At 40.6% G+C, this 24,027-nt stretch overlaps 1 protein-coding gene across 1 annotated transcript in view; it reads left to right on the top strand.

Moving 5' to 3' along the window:
- The first annotated feature begins 17,995 nt into the window (after positions 1 to 17,995).
- The window catches only part of NCKAP1L (NCK associated protein 1 like), a 42,867-nt gene continuing 36,835 nt past the window's right edge, over positions 17,996 to 24,027 (top strand). Inside the window, exons 1-3 of the mRNA XM_065886996.1 lie at positions 17,996 to 18,127; positions 19,212 to 19,322; positions 20,051 to 20,143. Of these exons, the coding sequence (XP_065743068.1) occupies positions 18,026 to 18,127; positions 19,212 to 19,322; positions 20,051 to 20,143 (306 nt within the window). The 5' untranslated portion in view covers positions 17,996 to 18,025. The remainder of the gene's footprint in view (positions 18,128 to 19,211; positions 19,323 to 20,050; positions 20,144 to 24,027) is intronic.

Genomic DNA, 24,027 nt, shown 5'->3' with positions numbered 1-24,027 from the left:
AGTGCTGGTGGTGGTGGGGGAAAAAGCAGTGGATCAGGGAATCAGAAATGAAATGTATCAAAAGTAGCCCTAAGAAGTGGAATCAAACTTGGATTCAAACTAGAATTGAAGTCACCCAAGTTCAATATAAAAAACCCTTATAGCACCTCCCTCCCCCTCAATAAGTTTCTCCCCTTGAAGGCATTCTTTACCACTTTGAACCATTTTAACATCATTTGCCCAATTCACACTCTTGGAATAAATTCTAGGGTTCACAGTTAAGAAAAACCAAATATGACTACTAACTTAAACTGTATTCAGGTGATAAGATGTCAGTCTATTTTAAGTGCCATTACAACACCCTGTCACTGTTTACCATCTATTAGGGTTTGATGCTATTTAACATTAGAGGGGGCAAGTCAAGCCCACAAGAATACTATTATTTAAACTTCAGGATAAACAAAGGAAAAGGGTACTATGTTAAAGCTCTCCTCTCAAGTCGTCAAAAATACAGGATGGGCAGGCTGCCAGTCTTGCTTCTCCCCCGGGGACCTGGGGATGCTGGAAGCCTGTGTCAGACTATACACTCAATCCATCCAATATGTCCAGAGACATTCTAGTTTACTACTTCTATGACTTTTCTTAAACATGATTAGGAAGTACCATACTTTTTCCAGTGATGCTTTACCCCCTCCCCAAATCTCCTATGCTAAAATGGATAGACTTGGTTATTTAAATCTCTCCAGTTAATACTCATTCCCTCTATGCATTGAGGGAAAACTTCTGAATGTTAGGACTCGAGAACTGTCCATTTTATAGTTGACAGTCATAAAAGAACAAGTCTGTAACAGAAATGTGGAAGATTAAAAGACAAATTTTTTTTGTTTCAGTCCTCTTCCACCTGAGATTCCCCCCTATTGAGCTCTGTGATTAAATAAACTTATCATTATAGAAAAGACTAAATTTATATAAAACCATCTCCATAGGAAACTTCTGAAAATTGGCTAGGTTTACATCTATTGCCTCTAGAGCCAGCTCTCCTTTGCCACCTCATACAATTCCACACCCCTTCCCTCCATTCTATGACATAAGCAGCCTTGGAACCTATGATAGGAAATACAAGTGATCAGCTGGAACTCCTTCAGTAATTTGCTGCAGAGCTCATTTGTAAATGACAATCATTGGTGAAACTGTCATAAAAAATATTTTTCACGTCTGGATTAAGAAATTCTGACATTCCTTTTGACATGTTACACATAGTTACTTTATACTTTTTCAACAACAAAAAAAGAGAATTGGAAGAAAGAATCAAGCACTATGTTCCTTGATTTTAAGTCATTTAAAGGAGCGATCAGTGCCAGATTCAGCAACTTGTAGGGAGCCACCCTATCCTTTGGGGGCAAAAAGACTAAATTACACAATATTAAGGACACTGGAATCTATAGCCTCATCATTCAGCCCTGTCCATCTAAGTATCTTCCGTATTAAACTGTTAACAAGTGAGTCTTACGTTTTCCCTAGTACTAGACAGCGGTGTAATGGACAAATGACACTCAACAGTCAGGCTTGGGGGCTGGTTGCAGCCTGAAGCAACTGGTTACACTCTTAACCGAGCTGGGGTCTCGGTAAAACCATCATTTTTCTTCCTTTAAACAAAACAGAGTCGATTTAAACAATGGGACTAAATAAGAGAAGGTGGGGAAGATGGTTAACTTAAAAGAATGGAGACACAGGAGCTAGGGAGGACCTCGAGGGGACGAAGCAGCGGCGGCACCACAGGTTGCCAAAACAGCCGCGCTGAGAACCCACGAGGCCGAAAGCTCTGGGCAGAAAAGGGAAGATCCTAGAAGGTGAAGGTATCCCAGCCCACTAAAGGTGAGGTCTTTGGAGGCCCCAAGCCGGGGCCCGGGCGTCATTCCTACCTCGGCCGAGTCTCACTCCCGCTCACACTCGCCTTCACCCCACACCCGCGCCCAGCAACGCTCACTTCCGGCCCCTGACGTTAGGGGGTGGGGGTGGGGCCCCACTTCCGGTGACGGAGGCTGGACTCTGACCGAGCGAGGCGCGGGCTGTGCCGAGGGCCTCTTCGGCTCTCCCACCCCTGCCCCCCCACCTCGGGCTGTCGTCCTCTGGCCCCCGGAATGACCGTGACCTTGCGTGGGTGGAACTCGCGCTGCCCTGCCGGGCTCTGGGGTGGCCATCTTAGAAAGGAGAACGAGTGCTGAGACATGGGCGCTCGAGAAGGGGCGGGACTCATTAGGGGTCCATCGATGGGTACTGGTGAGAACGAAGCCTTGTTTGTGGAAGTTGTCCAGAGAGAAAGATAATTTAGATTTTGACTGGAAGGAAGAGGAAAATTGAAAAGGAGATAAGCAGACAAAACAGGCGCCTCTCCCACCCACCCAACCCCGCAAAGCGAATCACCAAGGACGGGAATCTAGTTGTTTTTGTTTAGCACGCATTGTAGGCAGAATTTCAAAATTCAAAAGTTGATAATGGTTTATCTGAGAATGCGTGGTGGGATGGATGCCCTAGTCAGATTAAAGCGAGTTTTAGAGTTGAGGAGAGAGCTCGAGGTAAAAAGGGCTAGAAAGTTATAATTTGATAGTGGAAAACGAAACATATATTGTGAGCCTTTGTTCTGGAAAATGTGATACCCCCCCCCAAAAAAAAAAAAAAAACAGGTGCAAGCGGTGGTTCTTGTCTCCAAGGTGCTAGGAAAATAGGCCCCAAAGTGAAAGGTTAAATGGTAGTGTAACATGCCAAAAAAGTTGTTGAGACTGTAAATTCATATTAGGAGGAAATCAGTGGGGCCCAGAGTCACCTGGGGAAGGCTTTGAGAAAAAGGACATGTGACCTTTGAAGATTAGACAGAAAAAAGGAAGAGATTGACACTACAGGTAGATCTGGTAATAATAGTTTTCAAAACCAAGAAGTAAAAGATGTGATATGACAAATTTTTGTATTGCTCAAGGTAGGCAGTCTGGGAGCTCAGTCTGGGTGCTGAAATATTGGGGGTTTTAGAACATTTCAGTGGTTTCTGGAGCCTAAATATGATTTAGGAGAACTTATCCTGACAGCATGAACGTAATGTGGCTTCAGTGAAAATGGTCGTGGGACATTTTATCTTTACATGAATAATATGTAAACATCGTTATCGGGTTTTTTTGTTTTTTTTTGTCCGCACCACGCGGCTTGCAGGATCTTAGTTTCCTGTCCCGGGATGGAACCCAAGCACCCTGCACTGGAAACACGGAGTCTTGACCACTGGACCGCCAGGGAAGTCCTGTTTTTTGTTTAATTATCATCCCTTGGGCTGAATAGAGTGTGCTTCACAGGCTTTGGTTCATATTAAGACCCTAAAAAGAAATGTGTTGATGCAAGCAGAGCCCGAGCCTGCTTGTTGCAGGCTACTGTTTTTTTTTGTTGTTGTTAACAAATTTATTTATTTATTTTTGGCTGCATTGGGTCTTAATTGCCGCACGCGGGCTTTAGTTGCGTCAAGCGGGGGATACTCTTCGTTGCAGTGCGTGGCCTTCATTATTGCGGTGGCTTCTCTTGTTGTGGAGCACGGGCTCTAGGCACGCGGGTTTCAGTAGTTGTGGCACGTGAGCTCTAGAGTACAGGCTCAGTAGTTGTGGCGCACAGGCTTAGTTACTCCGCGGCATGTGGGATCTTCCCAGATCAGGGCTCAAACCCACGTCCCCGGCATTGGCAGGCGGATTGCTAACCACTGCGCCACCAGGGAAGCCCGGCTACTGGTTCTTAATCTTGCCTGCACATTAGAATCATCTGGGGAGCTTATAAAACATATTGTGCCATGTTCCCCTCCCAGAACAATTAAAGGGTTGGGCATAGTTATTTTAAAAAATCTACCCAGATGATCTAATGTGCAGTCAGGGTTGAGAACCACTGACCTAGGCACTGTTTTGAACTTACAAAAGCTATTCTTCACCTGGGTGGCCTAGATGATTCCTGTGAAGGAGGAGCAAGCTGTTAAAGTGCTTCTTGAAAGATGATTGCTAAGAATGAAAGCTTCCTTACAAGCTTAGCACAAAGCATTTTAGGAAAAGCTGCTGTTTTGGCAAATCAGTTTCAGATTGTTAGGAGTATGTTAACGTAATCTTTACGAAGTCCTAAACCTTAAACCTCTGGATTTATCACAACATTATTCATGCAGAATTAGTGGGACCACTGTGACTTGAAATGAAATGTGATTTTTCAGGCTTTATTTATTTATTTATTTGGCTGTGTTGGGTCTTCATTGCTGCACGCGGGCTTTCTCTAGTTGCGGCGAGTGGTGGGCTGCTCTTTGTTGCAGTGCGAGGGCTTCTGATTGCAGTGGCTTCTTGTTGCGGAGCACAGGCTCTAGGTGCATGGGCTTTGGTAGTTATGGCTCGCGGGCTCTAGGGCGCAGGCTCAGTAGTTGTGGCTCGGGCTTAGTTGCTCCACGGCATGTGGGATCTTCCTGGACCAGGGCTCGAACCCGTGTCCCCTGCACTGGCAGGCGGATTCTTAACCACTGTGCCACCAGGGAAGCCCGATTTTTCGGGCTTTAAATTGAGGTAATCTGGTGAAATTGTTGACACTGTTTCTGTGACCCATCCAAACTTTTCATTAAGATACCTGCAGGTTGAAACTTCTGGGGAAGAAAGAGCTAAGAGCTTGAGAGGACGGGGAGTGGGTACCAAACCAGAATCCAAAGTCAGGCTTCAGTGCATTCAGTAATACATTGTCAGGGTGACAGGATCCTCAACTGATAAAGTTGTTCCATTTACCACCAGTGAATGAGCCCACTGACTTTCAAACAAACAAAAGAACCAAACCTGTCTTTCAGTGGTGGAGATATTAAAATAAAAATGCATCACACATCTATTCTTTCTATTCTTAAATGCTTTGTTCATTCCTTTCCAACCCAGAAAGTTCCTGCTTTATCTGATATCCCTGCTGAGCTTTCTTTCAGACTGATTTTCCAGCCAGGTTGAATGTATTTGAAAAGGAAAAAAAAAAAAAAAGAGAGAGACCAAGGCATTTACACAGGGTCATTCTAAGAGCTAGTTGGGATTAATACCCTAAACTGAATCTGATCTTTGCTGGTTCTATCGCTGGATATGCTTGCATTTATCCCTAAATTATAAATTATATTTTTAGAGTTATTAGTTAAAAATAAAGACTGGACTAATGAGTAAAGAGACATCTGTATGCTAATGACTGAAAAAAAACAAACCGACTTTGTTAGAAGATGAGTTTTCTCAGTTTTTAGGACTGAAGGAATCCCAGTAGTCTTTCAGATTCTTTAGAGATTTTCAGTGTTTCAGAAAGCCTGATAAAACTTAAACTTTTGCCCATCAGAAGACTAAAACATTAAATTTCTTTGTTTTTGGCTTAAATTTTATCAACTAAGTCCTGGTTCCCTCATCTAATTATGATTTCTGATTGGTTGTTAAGTGTATAAATTAAAATAGGAAAATTATTCAATAAATGAGTTGCAAAATATTTCAAAAAGAGATCTATGGGGGAACATAATAGATGTTCTTATTGGTGAGGTTAGATTGGGAAGTATTGCTGTAGAGGAGGGTGAGAAGTTGGGGCTGGTTACAATTTTTCAGGCAAAGTAGCAGGGAGAGGTGTTCCCACCAGGGAGCCACTGAAAATAAATTTATGTTTAAAAAAGGGTCATTAATGGGAGTTTGTCAAGAATAGGCAGCAACCCCCTCCACAAACACAGGATGATACAGGATAAATGAAGTGGGGCCTCCCTGGTGGTGCAGTGGTTGAGAGTCCACCTGCCGATGCAGGGGACATGGGTTCGTGCCCTGGTCCGGGAGGATCCTGCATGCCGCGGAGCGGCTGGGCCCGTGAGCCGTGGCCGCTGAGCCTGCGCGTCCGGAGCCTGTGCTCTGCAACGGGAGAGGCCACAACAGTGAGAGGCCCGCGTACTGCAAAAAAAAAAAACAAAAAACAAAAAACAAAAACAAAACAGTAGTGACTTTTTAATTTTGTCTTTAAATTCATTCTGTGTCCTAATATGTAAATATTATATAGCTGTGTAATCCACGTTGCCTGTAATAGTTGCCAGTGTACTTGAGCAATCTGTTCTCTGTGTTTTTCCTTGACTTCTAGGTAATTTCTTTCCCTGGGACTCAGCAACAAATAGCCCCTCATGCCCTTACTGGTGCTGGCATCTAAGATGTAAATTGTAAGTCCAAGTTTGCAAACCATTGTTAGTATTGCTTTGGCAAGGCTTAATGAATAGATAGGTAAGAAAATGGAAACTTCTTAAAAGTTTGTTGAAAAGATGGTAGGATGGCAGAATTACGCTAAGGAAATTTTACCTTCTAAAAATTGTGTAAGGGGCTAGTCTTGTATGGAACAGTTCTAAAATTCCAATAATACTATTCTTCTGATGTTATTTTAAGGAATGTCAAATGTTTAAACCCAAGGGTCATTTTCTTTTTGAAGCTTTCTCCTAACCTCTGCCTAGGATTAAGTTCTTATGTTTTCTTATAACCTCCTTTCCTCCCAGCACTTAAACTGCGTGTCATACCAGTTGTTCTCAGAGTGTGATCTCCAGACCAGCAGCATCAGCGTCACTTGGGAACATGAGAAAAATGCAGATTCTTGGGCCTTACTGCTGAATCAGGAACTCAGGGGTGAGATGCCCTACAATCTTTGTTTTAATAAGCCCTCCAAGTGATTTTGATACCCACTGAAGTTTGAGAACTGTTGCCTTATATTAACTATAGTTGTCAACATTGTTCCCTCATAATGGACGAAGCCCACTCTAGTTCTTTTTTTTTAAAATAAATTTTTAATTTATTTTTGGCTGCATTGGGTCTTAGTTGCTGCACGCAGACTTTCTCTAGTTGTGGCAAGCAGGGGCTTCTCATTGTGGTGGCTTCTCTTGTTGCGGAGCACAGCCTCTAGGTGCGCAGGCTTCAGTAGTTGTGGCACGTGGGCTCAGTAGTTGTGACTCGCAGGCTCAGTAGTTGTGGCACACAGGCTTAGTTGCTCTGCAGCATGTGGGATCTTCCCGGACCAGGGCTCAAACCCGTGTCCCCTGCGTTGGCAGGTGGATTCTTAACCACTGTGCCACCAGAGAAGCCCCTACTATAGTTCTTAACATAGTGTCCCAAACTTAGTCGATACTTGATTATTTGACTTGAGAGCACAGGTATATTTTGTCAGGGGCTGCAGCAACTGTAAGACATCATCTGTCTTGTAAGAGAATATGTGGGAGGAAGAGACTAAACTATTTGAGGTTGTTTTCTTTCTCTTTTTTATACCACAGCTGCTTGGAAAGTCTGAACAAAAAGGCCCATAAAGTATGGACCAACAAAAGGATAAAAGATGCGGAACCAATGAGATACGTTTTGGTACGTATCTAGGACATGAGTAATGGGCCTTAGCAATTTTTCCCCCATAGTTCATACTGTGAATGTAAGAGTAGAAACCCTAAAACCCGATTTTAGGGATGAAACTTTATAGCCAGAAAGTCTTATTACTGTTACACAAACATAATTTAACTCACCTTGATAGAACTTTTCTGTGAAGATGAGTGAACCTGGTTACCAAGGGTTTTGAAAGGTTGATTTTTTTTCAGTATAAATATTTAGCCCAGAGTACTGAATCTCTTTTTACTACACCTTGGGTATAAAGTATAGATTCTCCACATTCAGTAGCTTTGATTTTGTATGGGCATGGGACTAGTACATAGTAAGATCATGTCTCTCCTAAAGCGTATTATAGTTTAATAGTAATAAATCAGAATGAAAGGAGGTTAAAAGGAGACATAAGCCACCTGTTATGGGAGCCTGGGGAAATAGTTAGGACTTTGGGGAGTCTAGGCAAGCTTTGAGGCAATTATTTTTAAACTTTGCTTTTTTTACAAAGTATTTTTCCGTAAGTTAATTTGGTCTTTTTGAAGCTTTGACCAAATGTTATGTTAGAAACCAAGAAAAGTGATTCTATTGTGCTTTTATCCAAGGGACTCAAAACCTCTTAAAGCAAGATTTGAGTAAATCTGGCACCCATGTTTTGAATGATACAACTGCCTAATAAGTGATGACTTATTAGGGTAGTTGACTCGGTTTGTCTGGCTGTTATCCCAGGATAATTATTGTTCCCCTTTTCAAGCTCAAGAGTATCCTGGTTTGGAGGAAAAATTATATGGTCCCCCAGTTAAGACTGCATGCTCTTTTAGGGGAAGATTCCATATAGCTAAAATATGATAAAGGAAGACAGTTTTATCTTTTAGGGCCATTTTTCCTGGGAAACAACCTTTTGTTTTTATATAGTCTGGTGTTAATATACCAAAGTATAATTTTAAAAATTCAAAATATGTGTAAGGTCTTAGTCAAGAGATAAAAGTAAATCTTGTTTATATTCTGTAAAGCTAAGTGAGAAAGTCAGTAGCCCCCTACCCCCTCCACTTTGTACCAAATATACTGGAATGTGCTAGATGCTAAAAGTGTCTAGTGTTCTCCCTTCTATTTTAGTGGAAGAAAAAAAAAAGATCATTTGAAAAGGATCTAGAAAATACTTAGGTAGGGATAGGACTCTTTAAGTCTAAATATACCTGGACTAGTCAGTAAACTAGCAAAACCCCAAACTCATTATTTTAAAAGGATTAGCTAGCTGCAATAAAAATTACAGGTTAAGAGGAACTAATTTTGGCCTGTTTTAAATTGGGTCTTGGTTCAGTTTAAGCACCAAGTATTTGAATATCTCCTAGATGCACAGCACTAGGCTAATGAGGTAGCAAATATAAAGCAGTATGTGATTCTGCCTTCCTTCACGAAGGTTTGTGGTTTGGTTGAGGTCGGAGACAGGGAAGGTTTAAATGAGGTGACGATTAAGAATTGGACTTAAAAAAAGCTAGAACAGGGATTTGAATAGTTGAAGGGCAAGGGGTGACATTTTAAAAGGAACCAAGTGAAAAAGAATAAAACATATTTAACATGGGTGTAAACTGACTTCTGCAGAGTTAGGAAGGTAGATTTGGAGCCATGTTTCAAACTCAGCTTGTCATAAAAACTATATCCTTTAAGCATGGAAGATTCGTATGGAGAATTGATTGAAGAAGGTTGATATGATGGTCATACAGTAAATGACTTGGAGGTAGGAGAAAAAGGTTGGGGGATAAAGAACCTAACTAAGGAATAGCAGTATAGACCACACGGTGACTGTATTTCCCCTACAAAGAGAAATAGGCAAATCAGCCCTCCGGCCCTTTGGTTGAAATATGAGGATATGACAACAAGGAAGAATAAAAAACCAAAGGAAGCTTGTCATAGGAAAAATACTCTTCATTTAAATAAATAAAAGCATGTTAAGATGTCAACAGTGACAAGAGTTGTTACCTAAAACTTGACAGTAAAGATTTCCCCAAAGTTTTAAAAAAAGAATAAATCTTCCATCTGCTGGCTCTTTAATCTACAACTTCCCCATCAGTTCTTCTGACCTAAGGATAGAAAGAGGACATTGAGGCAGTGCCATTTTGATAGCAAGCGTTTTTATGGAAGACCTAAGCTTGATGTGTGTTAATAGCATTTCAAATAGAGTTCTAGACAGCTCTTTCTCCAGTCTGATTTAAAGCCGTCAGGACTTTCCCTGCATTCTGTTGTGAGAGGAGGAGGACTTTGAATAGAAAACGTTTATTTTTATTTATTTATTTTTTGAACGTGTTTATTTTTAAAGAAGAAAAGCTTGTCTAAGAATCTTTGAAGATTTAGAATACGATGTTAGTGATATTAGTTAAAACTATGTTAATATATATTAAAACTGTGATGTTAAGAAAGTTATTCTACCTTTTCTCCAGGACTTGTGGTTGTTAGGATGTTTATCATCCATAGTCTCTTTTTTTATGTCTCTTGAATCGCTATAGAAGATGACCAAAGGAGGAAAGTTAGCTGGAAATCAGAACTAGAGAATTAGTCTAGATAACCAGTTCTAGGAGATTAAAGTTACTTTAACGAAAATAGTTGATGCTACTACATGTCAGGGTAGGAATTACTGGTTTTGTGCTAGCATCTGTTTTATATAGTTCCTTTGCACCTTCCCTCCCCACTGTGTATCCAGTGGGTAGCTCCACTGAGGGCTCCTCTAGCTCTTGGCTGTGCCCTTGAAGTTTGTGTGGTTGGGGATCCTGCCCATGTATAGTATACTAGCTCTTTCCCCTTTGTAGCTTTAGGAATTGGGGGTTTTTTCCCTTGAAAATCTTACACAGAATTGAGAACCTTGTGTAATCAAGTCCTTGATGGATTAAAGTCCTAAGTGGAGCCTCAGGAAAGGAATGGAAATACTCAGAGCCCATGAATACAGCTCTTTTAAAATTTGTAATTGAAGCTTAGGCATCTGCCATGCCTATGATCTAGTGGCCATTCTCCTAAGGTATTAAAGGTATTCCACTCTCTATTCCAATAACTTCTATAGGATGATTTATCTTACCTTTCACAAACCAGCATTTTTGGAGCAAACGTCTTAAGGACAAATGAAGGAGAATGATGTGTGTTATCTAGAAAGAAAGAAATCAGGATGAAGTAACACAAGTACTAAGTATTTTTACATTATTGCAGAGAAGGCTAGCTGGCAGGAGATTTGAGTCTCCCTTCCATAGCTGTTGCTGGGAAGTGACTGCTCTGCCTGGGCCTACATTTCTGCCTCCCTGACATAGGTATGGTCTTGTTACTAGTTTTTGCCAATGGGATGCGAGTAGAAATATTGTCTTCTGGGCTGAGGTGGTTATGAGGTAGCTGTACTTTCTCCATTCTCTTTTTGTGGCAGCTTGGGAAGCCAGGTGTGGGAGGTGACAGTCAAAAGTCAAAGAGCCTCTGTTCTTGAATCACCACTCCTACCAAATACTTGCACTGGATTGTATACAAGGGAACTTCTGTTGTGTTAAATCATGACATTTAACACAGTTTGGACTTTATCTGTTAAAGGGGCTTGCATTGCTCTAACACATACATACATCTTTATTTAATATTAATCTACCTTATGAGGTAGATATTATTCCTTTTATGGATGAGGAAGATGTGTTTGAGAAGTAACTTGAGGCCAGAGCAGATAGTTGAACCTAGATCTGACTGAAAAGCTAGTGAATTCTCCAATATAACATGCTGCATCTTAGAGAAAGGATATCACTTGAGATAGGATAGATCCTAATCTTTCAGATTACAAGTAAAAAATTACTTCTATGGAAAGTGACTGGGTATTGGTAAGATAAGAATCTTTTAACTGTTATAAGTGAATTTAGATTTAATTAGATTCCTTTTTACTGGGTTGCCTCTCCAGAGAGAGATGAAATTCTGAGATTTACTCTTTTGATTGCTTTGGTGAAGGATTTTGTGGGAGTAGTATTAAGACTAATTACTGCAGGGCTTCTGTACTTATTAGCTATAGAGGACTTAGGGTCCAAGCCTTCACTTAAGACTGTGTTCACTGTCTCACCCTTGCTTACCTACATTCCAGACATCAGGGTCAGGAATCTGATTGGCGGCGTCAGAAAATTTTTCACTTGGTTCCAAACTTGGAGAAGTAACCTTTGGAAGATTAAATGGCTCTGAAATAAAGCAGACCAAAAGTTATAGAAGCAGAGTGGAAACTTCTTTTTGTTTTTCATTCCTCATTTGGCTAAGGTGTCCATAGCTATGAGATATGGAGGGTGGGGGGGGGGCAATAGAACTCGACTCCACTTATCTGTCCCCCAAATGAAAAACTTGCCGTCATCTATAGCAGTTCTGTTGACAGAATTAGCCTCATGTTCTTTGAGCCTTTTGATTGGGACCACATGACAAGCATTATATTTGCAGTTAGCCATCTTTTTTAGTTTTCTTTGGATTTTTCTAAAAGGAAGAAGTTCTTGTTAAATGGCTATTAGGTTTTGCCTGTATTCTACCCTCCATTCCTTTCTGGAAATGCTGAAGACATACAATGTCTTCAGGTGCTATGTATACTCAGAAGTTTTTTTTTTTTAATTTATTACTTTCTTTATTGATTTTTGGCTGCCTTGGGTCTTCGTTGCTGTGCCCGGACTTTCTCTAGTTGCGGCGAGCGGGGGCTACTCTTCATTGTGGTGCACAGGCTTCTCATTGAGGTGGCTTCTCTTGCTGTGGAGCACGGGCTCTAGGCACGTGGGCTTCAGTAGTTGTGATACGCAGGCTCAGTAGTTGTGGCTTGCAGGCTCTAGAGTGCAGGTTCAGTAGTTATAGCACATGGGCCTAGTTTCTCCGCGGCACGTGGGATCTTCCCGGACCAGGGCTCAAACCTGTGTCCCCTGCATTGGCAGGTGGATTCTTAACTACTGCACCACCAGGGAAGTCCTGTTCTTTTATTCATTTATTTTTGGCTGCGCTGGGTCTTCATTGCTACGCGCAGGCTTTCTCTGGTTGCTGCGAGCGGGGGCTACTCTTCATTGCGGTGTGAGGGCTTCTCATTGTGGTGGCTTCTCTTGTTGTGGAGCATGGGCTCTAGGCGTATGGGCTTCATTAGTTGTGGCATGTGGGCTCAGTAGTTGTGGCTCGCGGGCTCTAGAGCACAGGCTCAGTAGTTATGGCACACAGGCTTAGTTGCTCTGTGGCATGTGGGATCTTCCCGGACCAGGGCTCAAACCCGTGTCCACTGCATTGGCAGGCGGATTCTTAACCACTGCGCCACCAGGGAAGCCCCCTGTTCTTTTTTTTTTTTAAGGGTCTTTAACCTTTTATATTCTGAGCTTAGTTTTCTCCCTCCAGTGACTTAAGAGTTATCAGGAAAACTCACCTTTCTACATGATGCCAGGTGGTACTGTAACCTGCTGACTGACATCCTGTGGTTCGGGTCATAAGGACATATTTCCAAGACTTCTAGCTCCATGAGCCCTAAATAGCAGGAGCCATGGGTTGGCAAAGAAAATACTGACATTTAGGATCAAGTAATGTTGACATAGGTCTATTTTCTGTTCTCAGAGAAAGAGTAGTGTGAAAGATATGGGTGTCTCAAGTTTTACCTACGAAAGTTTTGGATAACTAAACAATAGTCTAGCCAGTTAGATAGTAGGATAATAGGTTAAATTCACTGTTTATCTGCCTCGGAAGGCCAAAACTTAGTATTTGTACATATTATATAGCTTGTTTTAGATAGTTTTTTTTTGCCCTTCATTAGTGTGTTAAATAAACAGGTAAGATTCCTTGGAAAATTCACAGTACTGGGGTAAGGTGAAGTTTAACACCATAAGCTTGAGTGCTGGAGAAAGCAAGGGCTGGGGCAGCCGGTTCTTTCACTGTTCAGCACTGCTCCCTTCCATCTCTCTGCCAAACCTGTCTAAATTAAGCTCTTTTCCAGACAAGGATGCTACTTGTCAGATAGGTCAGCATAGACGCTTTTGGGGAGGGGGATTTGGAAGAATGAACATCACCATATTCAAGTTCAGGCTACTTTATAATTATCTGAGAATGCCCATCCATAATCTCTAAAGTTGTAGGTATTAACACATGAAGACTCCTAGAAGTGAACTAAGAATACACAGTCTCAAATCTGCCTCATTTTACTACCAATAGGAGGCCTACACTCCCTTATGGCTAGCTGTCTTTAGCATCGCAGACATTCACTTCAAGGACTCCCAAGTTTCCAGGCAACAGCTACAGTTGAGATTTCTGCAAAGCAGAGACAGCACAGTCTGATAAGGGGGAAAAAGATCAAGGCAGACTGCCAAAAGCAGTAGGGATAGAGAAGTGCCTAGAATAGCCCATTTCAATTCTACTTTACATCATGCCTAGGGCATAGACAAAGGGCACAGAACTAGACTGTTAAATGTCAGATTTTCCTGAGGGCATTTAGGTGATTAAGTCTAGGGATTTAAACTCAGGTACCTTTCAGGAACACAAGCTAAGGTGTTTTTTTAAAGCTTACAATGCATATTAATGGTTATGTTAGAGCCGTGAATACTTACTCTGAAGTGAATTGTCTCCCTGAATATAAAGGCGCAGTATAATCCAACATTGCATAGCGATCTTTAGATTCTTCTTCTTTTTAATTATTATTGGGGTATAGTTGTTTTACAATGAAGATTCTTAAAGATAATGGAAAAAGAGCTTTAATACCTAAGTATAGTCTTTAGATAACCTCAAACCCTCATTTTTAGCCAGCAGCCTAGAAAAATTTGAAGTTTGATTGGACTGAAAGGCTGGTCTTAATAAACAAAGAGTGCTTCAGGCATAGGCCTCAAGAATTGGTGCCCTGGGACCGTTCACCTAATTATTGCTAGCTGAATATCCCATGTAGAGAGGCCAACACTCTAATGGAGCCCGTTTGGTTTAATGCCATTTGTTAGACTTGGCAAGAGTATTCCAACCTTGATGCTAGCTTGAAACTTAAACCTAGTCGGAAGGCTTTTTAGACGGAACTTATTCTTGAAGCAGTGACTCAAGAATCTGAAAGGCAGGGTCACTTGAACAGAACAATCCTTCTGTAAGGCAAAGCAAGGCAAACAGCTGAAGTGTGACGGGAGGGAAAGCGCAGTACCTTTCAGTCAAGTGGTGTGAAGCAACTTTCTACTCAATGCCTCTTCTCCCATCATATGTTCTGTGGTTTCTCAGAGGTTTGGAAGTTTTTGATGCCATAGTTAGGTCCTGAGAAGTGGTTCTCAAGCCTGGTTGTGCATGAGAATCACTGAGTAGTTTCAAAGTGACAGAGCCTTTGGCCCCACTCCATAACTGTTGTATTAGAATCTTCACGAATGGGGTCTGGCTAACTGTGGCTTTAAAAGAGTTCCACAGGGTATTCTGATTTGTAGACAGGGTTACTAGACCCTGCTCTGGGGTAATTGAACTCCCCTTAGAAGGGTTCCTCCAGTTTCCAGCAGGACCTGCCACATAATGTTTCCAGTGAAGTTTCTCTAGAGATTACCTGTTGGCATGATTAGTCTCATCTTTAAACTTGGCCTTTTTCTTTATGGGGTGCCAAATAGAATTCCACAGAAAGCAGCATAAGCTCACTACATGCTAAAAAAAATCAAAAATTGATATTTGGCGCTCCTAATCCAGTGTACCAGGTCTTGAGCCAAATATTTACATACACCATGTCATATAATTACTTGCACAGTTGTATGAGGGATTACTGCCATTGTATAGATTAGGAAACCAGCTCAGTGGTGGTAGATAGCTTAAAGTTACAAAGCTAGTTAAGTGTTGATTTCATCAGGAACGACTTTTTTTTTTTTTAATAAATTTATTTATTTATTTATTTTTGGCTGTGTTGGGTCTTCGCTTCCGTGCATGGGCTTTCTCCAGTTGCGGCGAGCGGGGGCCACTCTTCATCGCGGGCTGTCACTGTCACGGCCTCTTCCGTTGTGGAACACAGACTCCAGACATACAGGCTCAGTAGTTGTGGCTCACGGGCCTAGCCGCTCCGCAGCACGTGGGATCCTCCCAGATCGGGGCACAAACCTGTGTCCTCTGCACTGGCAGGCAGATTCTTTTTTTTTTTTTTTTGGCAGGCAGATTCTTAACCACTGCCACCAGGGAAGCCCCAGGAACGACTTTAAGTATCGGGAATCTGTCAGGCTCATAGTAGTGGATACAAGTTTTCCAGAATTGTCATTTCTGCTTGACAGTTTGTATTTTATCAGTGGCAATAAATACTGTCAGTTGTTTTCTCTGAAAAAAAAAAAAAAGCTAGCAAGTGTTTGAGTATCATTATTACTATTCTTTGATGTAATACATGTCAAGCGCTTAAAGTACATGGTACATAGTAAATAACCAGGTCATCACTTTACATGCAGTAACTTACTTAACACACACAGTACTCCCAAGAGGTAGGAACTATTAATATCATCTCAATTTTACAGACAGAGACACTGGATCAAAGCTGCTAAGTGATAGAGTTGGGATGTGAACTCAAGCTGTCTGGCTCTAGAACCTGGGATCCTAGCCTCTAAGTCATAAGGCTCAGTCCACTGTACTCAACTATTGAACCCAGAATTCTGTCTGATTCCAGAATGTAGGCTTTTCCCATATGCCAAGTACAGGCAAATAAGTGTTTCTGGGCTCTAGCAATCTTACAGTTCAGCTGAGGTGGCAGTATAATATGAAACGGGCAATTAAAGGTGAAAACTAATTTAGGTGTAAAATATGTGCTATAGACCAAGTGCTATAGGAGTTCAGCAAGGGCTGGACTTGGGATTGTTTGTGCTGGATCCAGAAGATTGACTGGGATTTGGGTCAGCAAGAGGGAAAGCATCCATAAATGAGAAAGGCAGAAATGAAAAATGAACATAGGACACTGAGAACATGGTCCCCACTAAGCTGGTGAGTACATAATAGGGGACAGCAGAGCATAAGATTGGCTTGGCATGGAGTGTCTTTAACAAAATTTTTTGGATGAGGATAAGAAATGCAAGTGAGAAAGATCCAATAGGAACTATACTAACCCATAAGGAGGCTGCTGCTATACTGCTGGTCAGCTCCGTAGATATTGGTGTCTTACTGCCTGCCCTTTATTCTCCTCCATCAAGGTGAAAGACCAATAGAAACCTCATGGATCTCTTTAGTAGAACCTGAGTTTCGTTGGTAACAGCAGGTAATTCAAATATTTGGGGCCACTATCACCTTATGCTAGGCCCATAGCCTTCTAGGGACTCAATTGCAGTAAATAAACTGGAAGGCAAATCCTGTTTTCCGAAAATGCAAAGTCTACCTTAGAGATATTTGAAATTTTATTCCATCTTCTTGTTTATTTGAAAAGGTGTTAGAAAGGAGGTAGATATGAAGACAATTCTGTTTGATTTAGAATTTTCTGAGGACTTTCTGCTTTTTGCCTTGAAAGAAACTTGAAAAGGAGCTGATTTTCTTGAGTTAGGGCGTTAAGGCCTAACTTGGAATGACAAAATATTATAGTGCTAAAATTTATCTAATCTTCTAAGATTTAAAGTCTGTCATTAATTTCCCCTTGTTAATCTCAATTAATTTGGTTCTTCTTTATGGGGCCTATTTCCCAGTTTAGTCTTAATAATTCAACAAATAAATCAGCATATTTATTGAGTGGCTATTGTGTCTAAGAAGTGGTGTTCTAGATCATTGTTTCTCAATATGTGTCCAACGGAACATTTGCACCAAAACCTCCTAGAGTACTTGTTAATGCACACTTCTAGACCCCACTGCAGACCTGCCAATCCTGAATCTCAGGAGACAGGGATTGATCTCAGTTTCTTAAGCACCTTTAAGAATCATTGTACTTAAGTGGTGGTTCTCAAACCTGGGAGAGCATTGAATTTAACCTGGAGGGCTTGTTAAAACAGAGTGCTGGATACTACCCCAGAGTTTTGGATTCAGTAGGTTTGGAGTGGGACCTGAGAATTTGCATGTCTGGTAAGTTTCCAGGTGATGCTAATGTGACCACACTTTGAGAATCATTGTGCTAGAAGGATATAAAGAAGTGTTAGATACAATTCCTCTCATTAAGGAGCTTATGATGTAGTTGGGAAGATAAGACATATACTTAAAAATATAACAAGGAATACAGTGTTATATAATGTTTGACAATGAATGCGGTAGTTTGGAGGAGTTGGAATTTAATCTAAATTCCTAAAATGTGAATAGGCTTAAGGTTCAGGAGAGAATAACATAGGCATTCTTGATGGGGATATAAAAGAGGGAAAGTATAAAGGTGGATGGGCCTGGGGTGGTTGATACTTTTTGTCTGGTGTGGAGCTTTATATAGGGCACTAGTGGAAGGGTAAGGCCAAAAAGGCTGGTGGCAGACTGTGAAGAGCCTTGAAAGCCTGCCCCTCTCCCCCACTTCCACACATTTTACAGTCTTACCAAAAATGCTGCACAGCTAGAAAGAGGAAGTCTCCCCTGCTGAGTGTGCAAGAGGAAGCACAGAAGATTTGGAGGCCTGTGAGGTGTAATGACTGCTTTCAGCCATGAGCCAATTGTAGAGGCAACGGGAAGACCAGCGCACCAACCAGGCTGGGTGCCTCCGCCCAGAGGGTGTCACCACCCAAGCTGAAAGTGTTTGGGGAGATCAGGCATTGCTGTCTGGATACTCCTCTCTCTCCGTGGCCATCATGTCTTTGACTTCTGCCTACCAGCATAAGTTAGCAGAGAAGCTCACTATCCTGAATGACCGAGGTCAGGGGGTTCTCATCCGAATGTATAACATCAAGAAGGTAAGCATAGGCAAGTGGACTAGTACTAACTATTCCAGCAGTCGTAAGGCAGGGAACCCTGAGGCAGGTCCAGCCGTTAGGCTTGCTCCTCTTTCTCACTAGTTTAACTGGCCTTCAGTCACTTGGATTATGTAGGACAGCCAGTGCTGGGAGGCAGAAGTGGAGGCTTTTTTTCAGGGCTTCCGCCTTTCTTGGTATGATTCTCACCCCCAACGAGGGTGTCTGCTTCCTGCTGGGGTTAGAGATGGGATGGGAAATAACTGTGTTCCGGGTCTCCTGGATAAAAGTCTGGGTCTAGAATTCTGGGTCTTATTGTTTAGTGCTGGTCCCTCACACTCTGAAGACAGCCAAAGTTGGGTCTCTGGCAAAAACTTTTTCGTGCAAGTACTTTCCCTAAAAGGAAAAAATAGGTATGCTATTTGGATTAAAAAAAGAGTAGGTACCTTCTGAGGGACTTAGGCTCTGAGACAGTTGTTGCTGTGTTTATATATATATGTGTGTTTAGGATAGGAACTTCGGAATTGGGAGAAGCTGGTGGCAAGAGGTGGGCTAGGGGCTGGGCCTAGTGAAGTTAAGAGATAAAGATGGGTGGGAGTGGGGAATTTCTGGAAGAGAAAATAGGGGACTTGGGGGGAGGGGACTTTGGTGCATTTCATAATAAAACAAATCACTGGGGACATAGTTTCTCTGTCTCCATGCCCCCTATAAATGCCCTTTGGGATAAGATGCTTATATAATGGACATAATTGTGACACTGATTCTCCCACAGAGTCTAAGTCCTGAGCAGCTGCTTTTCTCACTCCTTCCGGCTTCAGCTGAGGGGTGAGGAGAGAGCTTCCTCTTTGTGCCGGGCGAGCAGATGTTAAGCTTTACCCAGCAAGACGAAATGCTGAGGTTATTTAGCTCTTCTGATAGTTAGCTTAATGTCCTGGAACTTGTTCCTGACCTACTCTTATGCTTTTATAATTAATTCCCAGATTCCCTTTCCCTAAGAGAGATTGTGTGAGAATGCATGATGCAGGAAGAGGTATGTTTCCAAGGAGCGGGAGAAAGGGTTGAAATATAGTGTTATTTATTTGTGCAGACTTGTTCAGACCCCAAATCCAAGCCCCCTTTCTTACTGGAAAAGTCCATGGAATCATCTCTCAAGTACATCAACAAGAAATTTCCCAACATAGATGTCCGAAACAGCACGGTGAGAATGCTGTCCCTCTTCTCTCCTTTCTCTGAAATAACTCTGTGCTTGGATGGTTCAAACTCTCTTTTGACTGCCTCTTTTTGAACTTGGCAGGGGATGGAGTAGCCTTCTTTTAGTTTTCCTAAGCTCAACCACAGGGCTTCAGGTTGTTGTAGTCTTAAGAATTCTGAGATAAGATGGGATTCTCCTAGGGTAAACTGGAGCAAAGCATTGCCCCTTTCTCCATTGTAAGATTCACAAGAACACTTTGTTCTTTCCAAGAAAGACAGCTTTATCGATGAAGCAGTTGCATATATTTTATTGTTGTTCCTATTTCCCCCTCAGTGTGTTCTCGGTTATTGTCTTAGAGTTATGCATCTAGTGTCATATCCCTTACTTCTCCCTTATTAAATGTTAGCCCTAGATTTCTTACCATCTTACCTATAGCATCTTCTCATTCAGCTTCTTTTGACTTTGATATGAATAATAAACCTCTTTAGCTGAAAGAGACCTTGAAATTTCCTCTCATTTCACAGTCTATATCCAGTCAGGATTGCATGCAACCGTCCTGCCTAGACAGAGAATATTCTCTGTTTAAAAACCTTCCGAGTTCGGAGACTTTCCAGCTTCCTCTGTCAGTGTATTTTAACCCTCTTTAAGAATGTTTTAGGTACAACCCCTGTTCTTCTTGGGTTACTTTGGTCAATTGTCTTCATAATTTGTGTTTTTTATTTTGTTTCTCTCAGCAACATTTAGGACCAGTACATCGGGAAAAATCTGAGATAATTAGATTCCTCACCAACTACTACCAGTCATTTGTGGACGTTATGGAATTTCGGGTGAGCTCTCTCTAGCCCAGGTCCCCAATGTTTGGATGTTCTTTTATGTTCCTTATTCCCGTTTCTTGAAAAAATAAGATGTATTGATATATGGAGGGATATCTAAGTTGTATTGTTAAATGGAAGTGAGTTGCAGAATAGTGTATGATACAATTTTATTTTTGTTTTAAAAGATACATAAGCTTATATACACATAGTGTTAGTATATATATATATATATATATATATAGGAAAGATTTGGAGTATTTCACATTAAACTGTTAAAAATACCTGCCTTTGGGGGTAGATTATTATGATTAGCTTTAACTTATTATACTATACATTTTTGTATTATTTGAGTTAAAATTTTAAGTATTCTTAACCAATAGTTTATTACAAATCTACTGAAACATTTCAAGAATGGTACAATGAACATTGTTCTACTCTCCCCCTGGATCTCCTGATTTTTAGTATTTTGCCATGTTTGTTTACCTTTTTTTTCTTCTTGAACCATTTGAGTTAGTTGCAGGCATCGTGACATTTCCCTCCCTGAACACTTTAGCATACATCTGCTAAGAGCAAGAATATTTTCTTACCTAACCTTAATACAATTATCGTACTCAGGAAATGTAAAATTGCTACAATGTTATAGTTAATATATAGCCCATATTCATATTCCTCTAGTTGTCTCAAGGATCATACATTGAATTTATGATGTCATGTCTCTTAGTTGTCATGTCTCTTTAGTCTTTAATCTAGAATAGTTCTCAGCCTTATTTTGTCTTTCATGACACTGACCTTTTTGAAGTGTCCAGACTAGTTATTTTTCAGAATTTCCCTCAGTTTGGATTTGTCTAATTGTTAACAGTGTTTGGTAGCATAATACATGGATGATAAATTGAGTTTTAAACAATGAGCATGTACTATTTTTGTAAACATAAACTGTGAAAAATTATTTAGTACAATGTTTTTGAAGGGCAGATCGATATGGTGTTTCAAAAGTCTTAAAAATATATACTTTTAAATGTAACAATTCTAATTCTAGAAATTTGTCCTAAGGAAACAATCAGAAGTGCAAAGGTATATGTACAAGAATGTACTCTGTTGCATTATTTATGATAGTGACAACTTGATGATGATATATTCAAGAAATAGAGGCTTAGTTAAAAGTTCAGAGTATATGTCTATAAATGAATATTATACAGCTGTTAAGGATAACACATATTTATATTAATCGGCATGGAAACATGCTCTTCACATGTTCTTTAGTATAAAAGCAAATTACAATGTAGCTTACGACAGGAGATGTCCCTAAAATGTATATTTACATAGATAAATATGCATATAAATAAGGCTGGAACTTCTTTACATAGTGAGATTATGAGTGGCTTTAAAAATAAATTGAAATTATGTTTGTATTTTCTAATTTTTCTGCAATGAACACCTATTATTTATGTATTCAAGAAATAACACAAATTTTAGTCATCTGAGCCATTTAAGTTTGTGATGGTATTATAGTATTTCTTCAGGTGGTACAAGAGTATGGGACCCTGCTTTGGGTGTCCTGTATTTTCTCTAGGGAGCTAATCTAGGCTGTTCATTAGATCATGCAATGAAGAGAGAAGTTGGGACATGGAAGACCGTAAGGTCTGAGGGAGGGTCAGGTCAGAGGTTAATTCATTTGGAATTGAGAGTAGTGATTAGGAAGAAGGTAGGCACTGGTGGAGGTAGTAGAAGAATGCTGGAAGCATATAAAAAGTCTATTACTAGAAAATTTGTCCAAAGGAGACTTTAGGATACCTCTGGTTGCTGCAGTGGTAAAGTTCTGAGCCCAAGGAATCTAGTATGCCTCATTCAGGGCAGAAAGGGAAATAGAGACACAGAGGTATTGTGCATTGTAAAGTAGGTAGGCTCTGAATCAGACAGAGCTGGTTTTAAATCTTAGCCTTATCACTTACAAACTGTATGGCTTTAGACAAGAAACTCTTTGACTCCTAGTTTCTTTATCTATAAAAGGGGAAATGAGATTTACTACATGGGGTATTTGTGAGAATTAAATGAGATAACACATTGAAAACATCTAGTACAGTGTTTAGCATATAATAAAGTAATAGGCCAAACAGATGTTAAATCCATTCCCTTCTGATTCTGTCTTTACAGTATAGTGACACTGGTTGTATGAGAGGCTGAAAGCAAACTTCAGTTATATCTTATATCCCTTGGGAATTGGGTTGCAGGAGGGAGTTGTAGACAGGCCCTCCCAGCAAAGGAGGCAGCATAGACCTAGACAGAGGTCTTGAGATCATGTAGTATAGACAGAAGATCATGGCCTCCGGGTTCTAATTCTGATACTTTGCCTTACTAGTTTTGTGATCTTTGGGGAGTTTCTTAACTGCTCTTAGCCTCAGTTTCCCCATATGTTACTTTAGATACAGCCTTTTGGGGAAGGTAACTTGGAAACATTTTTCCCCATACATTTAATAAGTTTGCAAATGTATACACCTGTGTAACAACCGCCACAAAGTACAGAAAATTACCATCAACCCAAAGCTTCCCTGCACCTTTTTTTCCTCAGTCCATCCCTACCTCCCTGACTCCTGGCCCCAGGCAACCACTGGTCTGCTTTCCAGATTAGGTTTTTCTTTTTCAGGGGTTCATATATATAATTAGAATCTATATAGCATGCTTTCTTTTGTGTCTGGCTTCCTTCACTCAGCATGTTTTTAAGATTTGTTTATGTTTCATGATTCATTTCCTATTTTTGCTGAGCACTATTTCATTGTATGGATACAATCTGTTTATCTACTTACCTGTTGATGGACTTTTAGGTTGTGTCCAGTTTCTGGCCATTATGCACAAGTTGCCATAAACATTTGAGTACAAATCATTTTTCATTTCACTTGGGTAAATAATCTAGAAGTTGAATTGCTAAATCATATGGTATGTATATGTTTAATTTTATAAGAAACAGCCAAACATTTTTTCCAAAGTCGTGGTTCCATTTTCCCTTCCCATCAGCAATATACTAGTGTTCCAGTTGCTCCACATTCTCATCAACACTTGCTTTTAGTCATTCTTTTTTTGTTTGTTTTTTGGCCGTGCCAAACAGTTTTCGGGATCTTAGTTCCCTGCACAGGGATTGAACCTGGGCCACTGAAGTGAAAGTGCCAAGTCCTAACCCCTGGACCACCAGGGAACTCCTGAATTTTAGTCATTCTGATGGGTGTGTGTAGTGATATCTTCTTGTGATTTTAATTTGCATTTCCCTGATAACTAATATTATTGGGCGTCTTTTCATGTGCTTGTTCGTCATTTTTATATTTTTAATTGTAAAGAGCCTGTTCAAATCTTTTGGCAACATACTTTAAAAATAAAAATATATATACCCTTTGATCTAGCAGTTCCACTTTTGTAGAAATGAAAGTACCCATGTGCAGTGGATAGGGCCAGGAATTGGAACAAAGCAAACACTCATCAGTGGGAAAAAGGCTGAATGAACTGGCCGTACCGTGGGCTATTATGCAGCCACTAATAAGAAGTACATTAGTGCTCTACCAGATGACTTGACGGCTTTTAGCAGGTAAGGTTGAATAAGAAAAGTAAAATGATAAGAACAGTGTAATATTATCTCAAATTTTTAACACAAATGATTTTCAAAAAGACCCCTCTCTCTCTTTTTCTCCCTATCTAATAGGATTATATAAATAGGATGAAAATTAAGAAAGGACATACCAGGTTTACCTGAGGGTTGGGCAGGATGGAGGGTGGGTGCTGATGTTGCGGGGAGGGAAGTGTCCACAGTAAAACTGCATATTTATTTAGGTAAAATTATGTATGAAAAGAAAAAGAATCCCTCTCACACTGAAATGAGGTTAAATGAAGTATATGCAACTTACCTAGTAAGT

The sequence above is a fragment of the Phocoena phocoena genome, chromosome 11 (assembly GCF_963924675.1).
Source record: "Phocoena phocoena chromosome 11, mPhoPho1.1, whole genome shotgun sequence".
NCBI lineage: Eukaryota > Metazoa > Chordata > Mammalia > Artiodactyla > Phocoenidae > Phocoena > Phocoena phocoena.
This window is presented reverse-complemented; position numbering and strand designations above follow the sequence as displayed.